At 45.6% G+C, this 11,832-nt stretch overlaps 1 protein-coding gene across 1 annotated transcript; it reads right to left on the reverse strand.

Annotated features, from left to right (window-relative positions):
* Positions 1-3,758: 3,758 nt before the first annotated feature.
* LOC140407672 (uncharacterized) lies at positions 3,759-11,469 on the reverse strand. Its single transcript, XM_072495000.1, has 4 exons — positions 11,425-11,469; positions 9,024-9,927; positions 7,814-7,964; positions 3,759-7,725 (listed from the first exon to the last, which is right to left on the reverse strand). The coding sequence occupies exons 2-4, from the start codon at positions 9,468-9,470 to the stop codon at positions 6,470-6,472; spliced, it is 1,854 nt and encodes a 617-aa protein (XP_072351101.1). The 5' UTR covers positions 9,471-9,927; positions 11,425-11,469; the 3' UTR covers positions 3,759-6,469.
* Between the last annotated feature and the right edge of the window lie 363 nt (positions 11,470-11,832).

An 11,832-nucleotide genomic window follows, 5' to 3' on the forward strand; every position in this document is an offset into this window, starting at 1 on the left:
ATAGTAGTGTCAATGGATGCGGAGAAAGCGTTTGACCAGATTGAATGGGAGGATTTGATTTGATTTTGTTCTATAAATTTAAAGTACCCGATTCATTTTTTTTCCAATTATGGGGCAATTTAGATGGCAAATCCACCTACCCTGCACATCTTTGGGTTGTGGATAGAGACCCACACAGACACAGGGAGAATGTGCAAACTCCACAGGACAGTGACCTGGGGCCAAGATCAAACCCGGGTCCTCAACGCCGTGAGGCAGCAGTGCTAACTACTGCATGGGGCGTATTTGTTTGAAGTTGTAGGCCGGTTGGGGTTTGGGCTTTGTGGATTAGGTTAGGTTGCTGTGCAAGACCCCCAAAGTGAGCGTCCATACTAATAACCTTAGTTCGGAGTACCTTGGTTGCACCGGGGGACGAGGCAAGGGTGTCCACTCTCCCTGTTGCTCTTCGCTTTCGCGATTAAGCCGTTAGCAATGGCACTTATGAGCCTCGGGGGGTGGAGCATTGTGTCTCCTTGTATGCAGACGATCTCCTGCTGTATATTTAAAACCCGGTGGAGAGCTTTGACGAGATTATGGAGAACTGGGGAGTTTAGTTCTTTTTCGGGATACAAGCTCAACATGAGGAGGAGCGAGGTATTTACAAACAATGCGCTGTGGGCAGGGAAAGAGCTTGGACAAATTGACGTTCCGGTTGGTTGGGGCAAGCTTTCGATACGTGGGAATACAAGTGCCGCATGATTGGGGTCAGTTGCACAAGTTACATTTGGCTAAAGGAAGATTTTAAGAGATGGTAAGTTTTGTCGTTAACGTTAGCTGGAAGGGTCCAGACGGTAAAGATAACAGTGTTGGCAAAGTTTGTTTGTCTTCCAGAACCTCCTGATCTTTGTGCCCAAGTCTTTTTTCAGTAGGGTTAATAATGATTTCAGGGGCGGTGAAAGCATGGTGGCGCAGTGGGTTAGCCCTGCAGTCTCATGGCGCCGAGGTCCCAGGTTCGATCCCGGCTCTGGGTCATTGTCTGTATGCAGTTTGCACATTCTCCTCGTGTTTGCGTGGGTTTCGCCCCCACAACCCAAAAGATGTTCACGCTAGGTGGATTGGCCACGCTAAATTGCCCCTTAATTGTAAAAAATAAATTGGGTACTCTAAATTTTAAAAAAAATAATGATTTCAGAGTTTATATGGGCAAGTAAGGTACCTCGGCCCAGCAGGATGTTCCTGAAGAGAGATAGACGGTTAGCGTTTTCGAGCCTGCTGAATTATAACTGGGCAGCGAACGTTGCAAAAGTCAGGAAGTAGGCAGTGGAGGAGAGGTCGGTGTGGGGACAGATGGAGGAGGCTTCTTGCAGAGGGTCGGGTTTGAGGGCTGCGCTTCTGTTCTCGGCGGCTAAGTACTCCACGAGCCCTGTAGTGGTATCAGCATTGAGGGTATGGAACCAATGCCAACAGCATTTTAAGATGGAAGGCGCATCGTTGGCGCGGATATGTAGTAATCATAGACTGGGGTAGACTCCACGTTTAGGGTGTCGGAACAGGTGGGAATAGAATGCTTCAGGGACCTGTTCATGGAGAGTGGGTATGTTAGGGGAGTCAGAGGCGGAGTACCAGCTGCCAAAGGGGAATGGGTTTAAATACCTTCAAAATTAGGCACTTTGCTAGGAAGGAGCTGCCTTCATTCCTGAAGTTGCCACCTCCGGCGTAACAAGATAAGATTTTGTCGGAGGGCGAGGTTGGGAAGGGCAAGATCTCGGATGTATATGGGGAGCTGATGGAGAGAGAGATCCTCGGTGGAGAAAGTCAAACCGAAATGGGAAGAGGAGCTCGGGGAGGGAGGGACCTTTGAAGCTGGGATCTAGAGTGAGGCTCTGTGAAGGGTTAACTCAACCTCGTCATGTGCGAGACTAAGTCTTATTCAGTTCAAAGTACTGCATAATGCACATGACGATGTCAAGGATGAGTTGGCTCTTTCCCGGGGTAGAGGATGTGTGGGCGGTGTGCAGGGGGGCCAGTGAACCAGGTCCACATGTTCTAGGCATGTCTAAAGTTGGAGTTCCGGAAAGCTTTTGCAGAGACAATGTGAACGGTTTTTGGGGTAAGGTGGCTCCGAGCCCGTGGAGTCTCGGAGGATCTGGGAATGCAGGTGGGAGAGAGGCTGACGTGTTGGCCTTTTCCTCCCTGATAGCCCGGAAGAGGATATTACTGGGACTTGGCAGAGTTTCTGCACCTCGAAAAGATTACGTTTGTCATCAGGGGCGCAGATGAGCGAGTCTTGTCGAGGTCGATTTCGTACAGGAGTGCTAAAATGTCAGCAAGGGTGGGGGGAGTTTTACCCTTTTGGGGGTTTGCTACTATAATTATAAGAGGGGGGTCGGAGGGAGTGGGCTGGGTTGGACAGATAAGGGCAGTTACGACGGAGATACTGTTTGATGATTTTTGGCGTTGTTGCTTTCTCTTCCTTTCCTTCCGACTTGAAAATGCCTCGAACAAAAATATTTAAAAAAAGATAAAGTGCCCCACAAAAGGTCACATGGGATTTTGGATAATTGTTTGGATAGAAGATTGGCTAACCAACAGAGAATTGGGATAAATGGGTCTTTTTCCGGTTGGCAAGATGTAACTAGTGGGGTGCCATAGAGTTTGGTCCTTCGGCCCCAATTATTTACAATATATATTAATAACTTGGGTTTAGGGATAGAAGGCACTATAGCCAAGTTTGCAGATGACAGGAAAATGGTGGGATAGTAAGTTGTAATGAGGAAATAAGAAATCTACAAATGGATATAGATGGGTTAGGTGAGTGGGCCAAAATTTGACAGATGGAGTTTAAGATCAGATGCGAGGCTATCTGTTTTGGCCGGAAAAATGGAAAGGCAATTTATTATCTAAATGGAGAGAAACTTCAGAATGCTTTGGTGCAGAGGGATCTGGGTGTCCTCGTGCAGGAAACTAGTATGTAGGTACAGCAGGAAATAAGGAAGGCAAATGGAATTTGGTTTATAGCTAAAGGAACAGAGTATAAAAGTAGGCAAGTGTTGCTACAACTGTACAGGGTATTGGTGAGAATGCACCTGGAGTACTGTGTATAGTTTTGGTCCCATTATTTGAGGAGGGATTTAGTTGCATCAGAGGCAGATCAGAAGAGGTTCACTAGATTGATTCCAGAGATGAGTGGTTTGTCTTATGAAGAGAGATTGAGCAGTTTATGCCTATATTCTTTCGAGTTTAGAAGAATGAGAGGAGATCTAATTGAGGTATATAAGATGATAAAAGGTATTGATAAAGTAGACATAAAGTGAATTTTTCCTCTTGTGGGAACATGTGGATCAAAAGGTCAGAGTTTTAGGATAAGGGATAGCAGTTTTAAATTAAAGCCGAGATGAGGAGAAATTACTTCTCCCAAAGGGAGCGAATCTGTGAAATTCACTACCCCAGAGTGCATTGGATGCCGAGACTTTGAGTAAATGTAATGAGATAGACAGATCTTTAATTAGTAATAGGTTGAAAGGTTATGGAGGATGGGCAGGAAAGTGAAGTTGAGGCTGAAAGGAGATCAACCATGATCATATTGAATGGCGGAGCGGGCTCGAGGGGCTGAATTGCCTAATCCTGATCCTAGTTCTTGTGTTTTTCTTATGTTCAATCAGTGCTTCGTCGGATGGCCCTGTCATTGGTGACTTTACAATGCCCCAGAGACCACGTACCTGAGCTGCCTCTCACTTTCCTGTCTCATTTTAAAAGCAGTAAATGTCACACCATCAAACCATTATGAACAAACTAAAATTAATATATTTATTAACATGTAAGATTTTACTCCGAAGCAGAAAAAATACTGCCAGAAACAAATGGGACTAAATAAACATTATGGAATATTTACAACACAGAATCAGGAAGATGGCACATGTGCAGAGGGTACCGGCAGGCTGCGTGCAGCGGAGTAAGATCATTGGATTTCTGCACAATCGCAGACCTGTGCGCCTATGCAGCCGGTATCGGTCACCATCGTTTTTGGCAAGAGACACAGCATGAGAGAAAATAGGTCGGGAGAAAGCTTGTGCAGCATAAGCAAAGTAGAAAGCAGATGAGCAGAATGGTTTGTTTCTGTGCTTTAAAACCTAGAATCAAATCAGAAAATTCTGGAAACATCAGCAGGTCAGATAATAGCCCACCTCTTCCCCCTCCAGTTGGCAGCTGCCTGCTTCTATTCCCCCTGTGCTCCACCCCCTGCCCCCACACTCACCGTCCCTGCTGAGGTCCCACGATCAAATATCCCTTATTTATTTCCTCAGAGTTTGTCACTTGGGAGTCAGTCTCCGAATCATTGTCCCTTCCCAAGCAAGAGGAACTCCCGAAGCAGTTTCTGCCCCAAACACAGAGTCACTCCCCGAGTCATAGTGTTACTCTTCGAGTCACAGTGTTACTCCCCAAATCACAGTGTTACGCTCTGAATCACAGCATGTATGTCCCAGAGTCACTCCCCGAGTTACATTCACTTGTCAAGCATTGGGTTATTCTGCTTTCTCAATCTCTTCTCCCTCCCATTGCCCTCTCTCCTGTGCATGTGCTGATCCCACCACTGCACTACCTTGGATGCTGTGGGTCTTCCTCTTCTGATCTGCTGTTAAATACATCTGAGGCTACACATCCCACACTGATGTTCAGTTTGAAAGTCTCCGAGGATGGAGAATGCTTTTCCCATATTAGAAAACTCTGTCAAACATTTACCAGAGAAGGAGCAGTTTTTTTAGAGATGTCATCCTGCAATATCCACACTAAGTGACTATTCAGTGAGCTATGGATCTGAATTTGTCTGAATTTTATATCATATCCACACTAATGTTCAGGCAGTATCCTGTGGGGAATCAGATATGGAAATGTTCCTTATGCTGTGTGAGAAAATCCAGCTGTTTACTCAGTACTTTGTGCCGAACTGTTTGACTGGAGCAAACCCAACCCGGGTGAAAGGGCCTGGAAGGCTGGGTATTCGTTCCAGGGTGGCAGAGCACCCTGGGTGTTGGGTCTGGTGACCCTGGAATGAGTGAGGAGGACTTTTTTTTAAACTTTGAAAATTTTTTTTTGAGTGCCCAATTCTTTTTTTTCCCAATTAGTGCAGACAATTTACCTATCCTGCTCATCTTTAGGTTGAAACCCACGCAGACAAGGGGAGAATGTGCAAAATTCACATGGACAGTGAGTCAGGGCCGGGGTGGAACCCGGGTCCTCAGCGCTGAGGCAGCAGTGCTAGCCATAGCACCACCGTGCCACCCTAATGAGGAGGATATTGGGTGAGGAAGCTGGCTGGGTGGAAGGTCTGTCTCGGAGAACTGCACTGAATCGAAGTTTAAAAAAACCAGAGAAACATAAAGCAGCGGTCACTCCTCACACTTCCCACATCCCATCCATGCAAACCGATGGTCCAGCCTCGCCCTGCCACATGGTCCCTCATACCCTCTATGTCATCCCATGGCCCCTGACCATGACACCTCCGTATCTTTCATGACAACTTATGCATCCAACCACTCCTATGGTTCCTCTTACCCTCCACACCAACATCTGTCCCCCATCCAGTTCACATGGCCCTTTATAGCCTCTGTACCAACTTTGTGCTCATTCATACCAGCCTATGATGCCCACCCACCGCCCTTATACCATCCAAACCTTATCCAGTATCCACAATGGTCAGACCTCAGGCCCCATGCTGACGTAAAATAAATGAAGTTTGAAGTGTCTGTTGCAGACTTTATTTTTTTTAAACCATTCATTTATATAAAAAACCCAATGAATACATTTATAGCCCTTATAGCCAATGTATCATTCAATTGCATAATCGAGTCTAAAAAAACAAACATTGAAATTCATAGTCCCACTTCAAGTGTCCATAATCACTTGGAACTGTCAATCAAAATGATATGGCAGACATGCTACTGTGATAATGGAATGTTGTGAAATTTATCATTCAACATTAACCCTGTCATTCCCTGAGGCTTATCTCAACAGAGTGATAGCCAATATTTTTTAGCATTCCGGTTTCTTCAGAATTAAAGCAGGAGGTTTAAATGCCTGGATATTAACAGCTCCATTTGACAGTTCAGGATCTTGACAATTGTTTTTGACAGTTCTTTGAGCTCTCAGTTCCAATGCACTTATTCACTTTTCAAGCACATTCATTTCTACTTTCAGTAATGTCAAATGGCAGCTTACCTCCCGCAAAGATGCCTGAAGACCATATCCTTTGCAAATAATCCATTGAGTTCAGACCTAATCCTCCTAGATTTAATCTGTACACGTCGGGTTTCAGACATTTCTCACCCAAGCCCAAACTAGTGGAGGCAGCTGCTGATTTGTATGGACAGCTGCCTCTGTGAAACACACAAATCTCAATCTGGCCAATTCCTGATCCCATGAAAATAGGAGGTGTTATGATTGGGGGTGAGGGGATGGGGGTAGGACTCTCAGATTTGGGCCTCCATTATCCTCACAATGGAGAGGATCTCTTGTCATTGCAAAAATCCAGACAGAAAAATAATGGCATCGAGGAGGCAGTGTTGGAGGGATGGACCGTAAGACCTTCCGCATATACCCCATGACGTGTGCCAGAGGCATGTCCAGCAGCAGATGTCTCTGCGCTGGGCATTTGCTGCCCAGAAGGTGCAGGCTCTATAATCTGAGGCAGACTCGGTCTCATTTCATTCAAAGTTTCATTGCTTCTTCGCAGAAGCTGACAAAGAACCTCATTTTGCTGCTGAAGAATCTCATTGTTTCTTTGTAAATGCTGCTGAAGAATCTCATTGTTTCTTTGTAGATGCTGCTGAAGAATCTCATTGTTTCTTTGCAGGTGATTCTGAAGAATCTCATTGTTTCTTTGTCGATGATTCTGAAGAATCTCACTGTTTCTTTGTCGATGCGGCTGAAGAATCTCATTGTTTCTTTGTCGATGATTGTGAAGAATCTCATTGTTGCTTTGTAGATGCGGCTGAAGAATCTCATTGTTTCTTTGTCGATGTGGCTGAAGAATCTCATTGTTTCTTTGTTGATGATTGTGTAGAATCTCATTGTTGCTTTGTAGATGCGGTTGAAGATTCTCATTGTTTATTTGTCGATGGTTGTGAAGAATCTCATTGTTTCTTTGTAGATGTGGTTGAAGAATCTCATTGTTTTGTTTTCGATGATTATGAAGAATCCCATTGTCTCTTTGTAGATGCGGTTGAAGAATCTCATTGTTTCTTTGAAGATTGTGACTAACCTCCATCTTAAATTCAGTCAAAGTTTCCTGAAGCAAGTTAGAAGTGACCTGATAACTTTCTGTGCTTTGAACCTGCTCCTGATGTAAGGGCTCAAGAAGTTTCAGATCATCTTCATTTTCTTCACCAGCAGCATGGGCCTGATGTTGTCCGTGTGCTCGTGGAGACGGCGGAGCTACTGCTCCCAAAACTGCAGATTCCTTTCCACCGGAAGGTTTTGAGCATCCTCCCTCCACCACAGCAGCGAGATCATCACAGGCCTCCTCCTTCACACAGGTCACAATATTTAACTTTAACTCATCAACACTACCCTCCAAATCAGACATCTTACCCTCCTGACACTCCTCCCCCTCTCCCACTGCAGCTGCCATGCCACATTGCTGTGAGGTATTCACCTCCGACCCTTCCTCATCAGCTCTTTCAGGAATCTCGGATGCTGCTGCCAACTCTCCTCCATCACCATCTGATGTGTCCATGGACACCTGTGTATCTGTCAAAGGAAGAAAATCACAATTATTATCTTTTGTCGCATAAATTAACTCTCCCCTTAAGTTTGAGCACTCAGCTGCTGACATCACCTTCACTCATCCCCATATCTGATCCACCATTGGTTATCGTGGGGTTGGAGAGATCAAACAGCTTGCTCATGAACCCCTCCAGTTCCGTCAGCTCCTTGCTATAAGGAAACCGCCCTCCAGTCGACGAGCACTCCTGGGCGTCCTGGGCCAGCTTTACCAAAAGAAAGAAATTAAAATTAAAAATGAATCATGGTCCAGACTTTGCTATGCTGTTTTGTGACACATTTTCCGAGTGCTGGAGACAGTTTCAGCCTGTACCCAGTGCGACTTCTTATTGGAGATCAATCTTCTGACAAAGTCAGAGCCATCTCCAAAACAACTGCATTTTACAAAACCTCGTAAAATTAGGAAAATAAATTTTGTGACCTTTCTGTATTTTCAACTCAAAAACGACAATTTAAAGTTTCAGAAATTAACATCAAAACATATTTAATATTCAGATATTCCCCTTTTGCCCATCACAGGGAAACTTGTGCAGACGTAGCAGCTTCTATACAGATCGATGACTTCCTTTGGTTATGTTTGGTGATCTGGTCAACGGTTAAATTGACCTTCTTGAAATGATTGGACTGATGGTGGGAGAGTTTGGAGACAGACACTGCTGAGATAGACAGTGCTTTGGAAGGACAGCGCCCCTGTATGAGCACTGGAGGGTAAACAACACAAACAACTCTCACCATAAGGGAAGCAGGTGAGTCGCAGTGTGAATGTGCGAGTGTCTTTGGCGGTCTGATAACTGAGAATGATTTGTCACACATGTCGCCTGTAAATGGTTTGTCTTCTGTGGGAATGTGTTGCTTAGCGCCGAGGGAAGGTGACTCAGGGAATAATCAGTCACATATCATAGCACAGTGGTTAGCATCGTTGCTTCAAAGCGCCAGATCTTGGGTTTGATTCCCGGCTTGGGTCACTATCTGTGCTGAGTCTGCACGTTCTCCCCGTGCCTGTGTGGGTTTCCTCCGGGTGCTCTGGTTTCCTCCTGCAAGTCCCGAAAGATATGCTTGTTAGGCGAATTGGACATTCTGAATTCTCCCTCAGTGTACTTGAACAGGCACCGGAGTGTGGCGACTAGGTGATTTTCACAGTAATTTCTTTGCAGAGTTCATGTAAACCTACTTGTGACACTAATAAAGATTATTATTGTATTCTATAAGTGAATATGACGGTGTACACAAGAAGCCAGTGAGTCCAAAAATAATTTGTCACATACCTGGCATGAGAAGGGTTTCTCGCCTGGGTGAACGCGCTGGTGTCCGTCGAGGTGCGATAACTGCGAGAATGAGTTGTCAAACACCTCGTATGTGAATTCTTTCACCCTTGTGTGAATACGTTGGTGTCTACGGAGGGTCGATAACAACGAGAATGATTCGTTACACACCTCACACGTGTAGGGTTTCTCCCCTGTGTGAACCCTTTGATGTGACTGAAGGTTTGCTTTTCGGTTGAAAGTCTTCTCACAAACATCACACCTGAACGGTTTCTCCCCTGTGTGAACGCGTTTGTGTTCAATGAGGCTTGAGGACTGTGTGAATGATTTATCACACAGCTCACACCTGAATGGTTTATCTCCTGTGTGTATCATCTGGTGCCTAAGGAGCATCGTAGATGTTACAAAACGTTTATCGCAAACATTACACTTGAATCGTTTCTTTTCCATGTGGCTGCACTTGTGGTAACAGTAGTTGTAACAAATGCACCTTAGAAGATCTTATGAACCTGTGAAGCCTCCTCACACACCTCACACTTGACAGCGTCCCTGTAGTCAGTGTTTCATTAGACTCGGTAAATGATTGAAGCTCTCACCACACTAGCCCACTCAGGCTTCTTCCCAGCCTCACACTGACTGATCACCCACAGCTGAACCTTCGAAAAGGTTCTGACAGAAGGTTCCACACCACTGACCAGTTTCAGATCTGATGATATGTCAAAGTTGCCCCTGACCTGACTGATTTCCAGATGATGGTTTCACTGTCCAACCTTCTCTGTGTTGAGCAATTCTGTGAAGGGACTGGATGTCTTCCCACAGTTGTGCAGTTGTTCCTTGGGTGATGATCAGGATATATCAGTGGTGTCTATCCTCTCTGTATTCTCTGGTGTAGTACGGTGCAATCCTTCTGTAAAACAGAAAAAGGAAACATGATTTTGTCTAACTCCCTCTCTTCCTTTGCTGCAAGGCCTGGTTCCAGCAGGGTGTAAGGGCCCTTCCTGTTGATTCATAGAGTCTCTATAGTGCAGAAGGAGGCCATTTGGCCTATCGAGTCTGCACCGACCCTCAGAAAGAGCAAACTACCTTGGCCTTAATCCAGCCATATTTCCACCTGACCGTTGAACACTGAGGGGCAATTTAGTATGGTCAATCCACCTAACCAGCACATCTTTAGACAGTGGGAGGAAACCACAGCACCCGGAGGAAACGCAGGCAGACGCAGGGAGAATCAAACAAGAGTCCCTAGCTCTGTGAGGCTGCAGTGATAACCACTGTGCCAGGAAATGAAAACATGATTTCCTCCAACTCCCTCTCCTCCTTTGTTGAAGGGGCTGACTCCTCAGTTAGAGACTGTTCCACAGTGAGTGTCAGTCTGCTACTCGCCTGTGTGGGGGATTAGATGCAAGTCCTTTCTTTTTCCTCACTTGACTGTCACACACCCTCTGATGACTCACTTAGTTCCTATCTTTTATTTTGCCTTTATCATTATTGGTTCATTGATCGTTAACGGAAACATACCATGAAGTCCAGCAGTGGAAGTAAGGCACTCAAAGTGTCAAAACAGGATGCTGTATTATAAAGTTTTGTATTTTGGGCCAAGGAACCCAGACTTTATGGCACCCAAAAATTGGAGAAGTTTGTTCCGATTGGTTGACTGGTGGCCACTGAATTGGCCAGGGCCATTTCTGCCCAGCAACCGAATGCGATTGGTTCCTGTCGGTGAGGTTTTCAGAGCGAACCGGGGAGAAGCCATTGGACTCTCAAGGTGGAAGCAGCTCCCTCTCTCTGCTCTGCTCCCTATTGTCAAGCTTCAGTGCATCTGATTGAGGGATCTGGATTATCGTGGGAAATATTCCAAGATTCTCTGGCCACTTTGTGCTCTCGCTTGAGCTCAACGCAGCCAGAGAATCGTGCCCTTTTTCTTCAGTGTAGGTAACGGAAGGGTTCTGGTTTATCCTGGGAAATTAGATACACTGCACTCACTCAGACTGCACGTCCCAAATTCAGCTCTCAGACACAGCACTGGGCAAAACTATCAAATCCAAGCCCAGGCTTTTGGGAAAGGTCGGGCCTTCAGGTAAAATCTTTAAAGAAGACATTTCAATGAATATGTCTCCCTCCCAGATAATTATACCTCACCTTCTCATATTCAGTCATGACCCATCAACAAAACTCAGTCTGCAAATCAGAAGGGAAATGCTTCCAATAAACACTCAATATCCAACACACAGCCAATCAAACAGCTCAGCACAAAGCACCGAGTAAACAGGTCTCTGAGCTGGATCTTCTCACACAGCATAAGGGGCATTTCCACACCTGATTGCCCACAGGATAGTCAGACTGCCTGAACATTAGTGTGGATATTGTGCAATGTAATTCTTCTAAATTCTGCTCCTTCACTCACCATCTCCTGACTTGGTTTTGAGTCCCGACAGGAAGTGAAGCAGCTGTGGTAGAGGAAGAGGAGAGAATGGGCAGAGTGGGTGAGGTCTCTGATTGACGTCTCTCACAGCCAATCCAAATATTTCTGCAGGAACAGGACTTTCCTGAAGTTTGGGACACTGACCAGTGAAATGGAGGCAACTTTGAGCAGCAGATCAGGTGGGGATTTAAACTTGTCATTGTCCCATCTGAATAAAACCTCACTTAATGCAACTGCTGTCTCAGCACGGTAGTGCAGTGGTTAGCACAACGCTTCACAGCTCCAGGGTCCTAGGTTCGATTCCTGGCTTGGGTCACTGTCTGTGCGTAGTCTGCACGTTCTCCCTATGTCTGCAAGGGTTTCCTCCGGCTGCTCTGGTTTCCTCCCACA

This window comes from Scyliorhinus torazame, unplaced genomic scaffold (assembly GCF_047496885.1).
Source record: "Scyliorhinus torazame isolate Kashiwa2021f unplaced genomic scaffold, sScyTor2.1 scaffold_1794, whole genome shotgun sequence".
Taxonomy (NCBI): domain Eukaryota; kingdom Metazoa; phylum Chordata; class Chondrichthyes; order Carcharhiniformes; family Scyliorhinidae; genus Scyliorhinus; species Scyliorhinus torazame.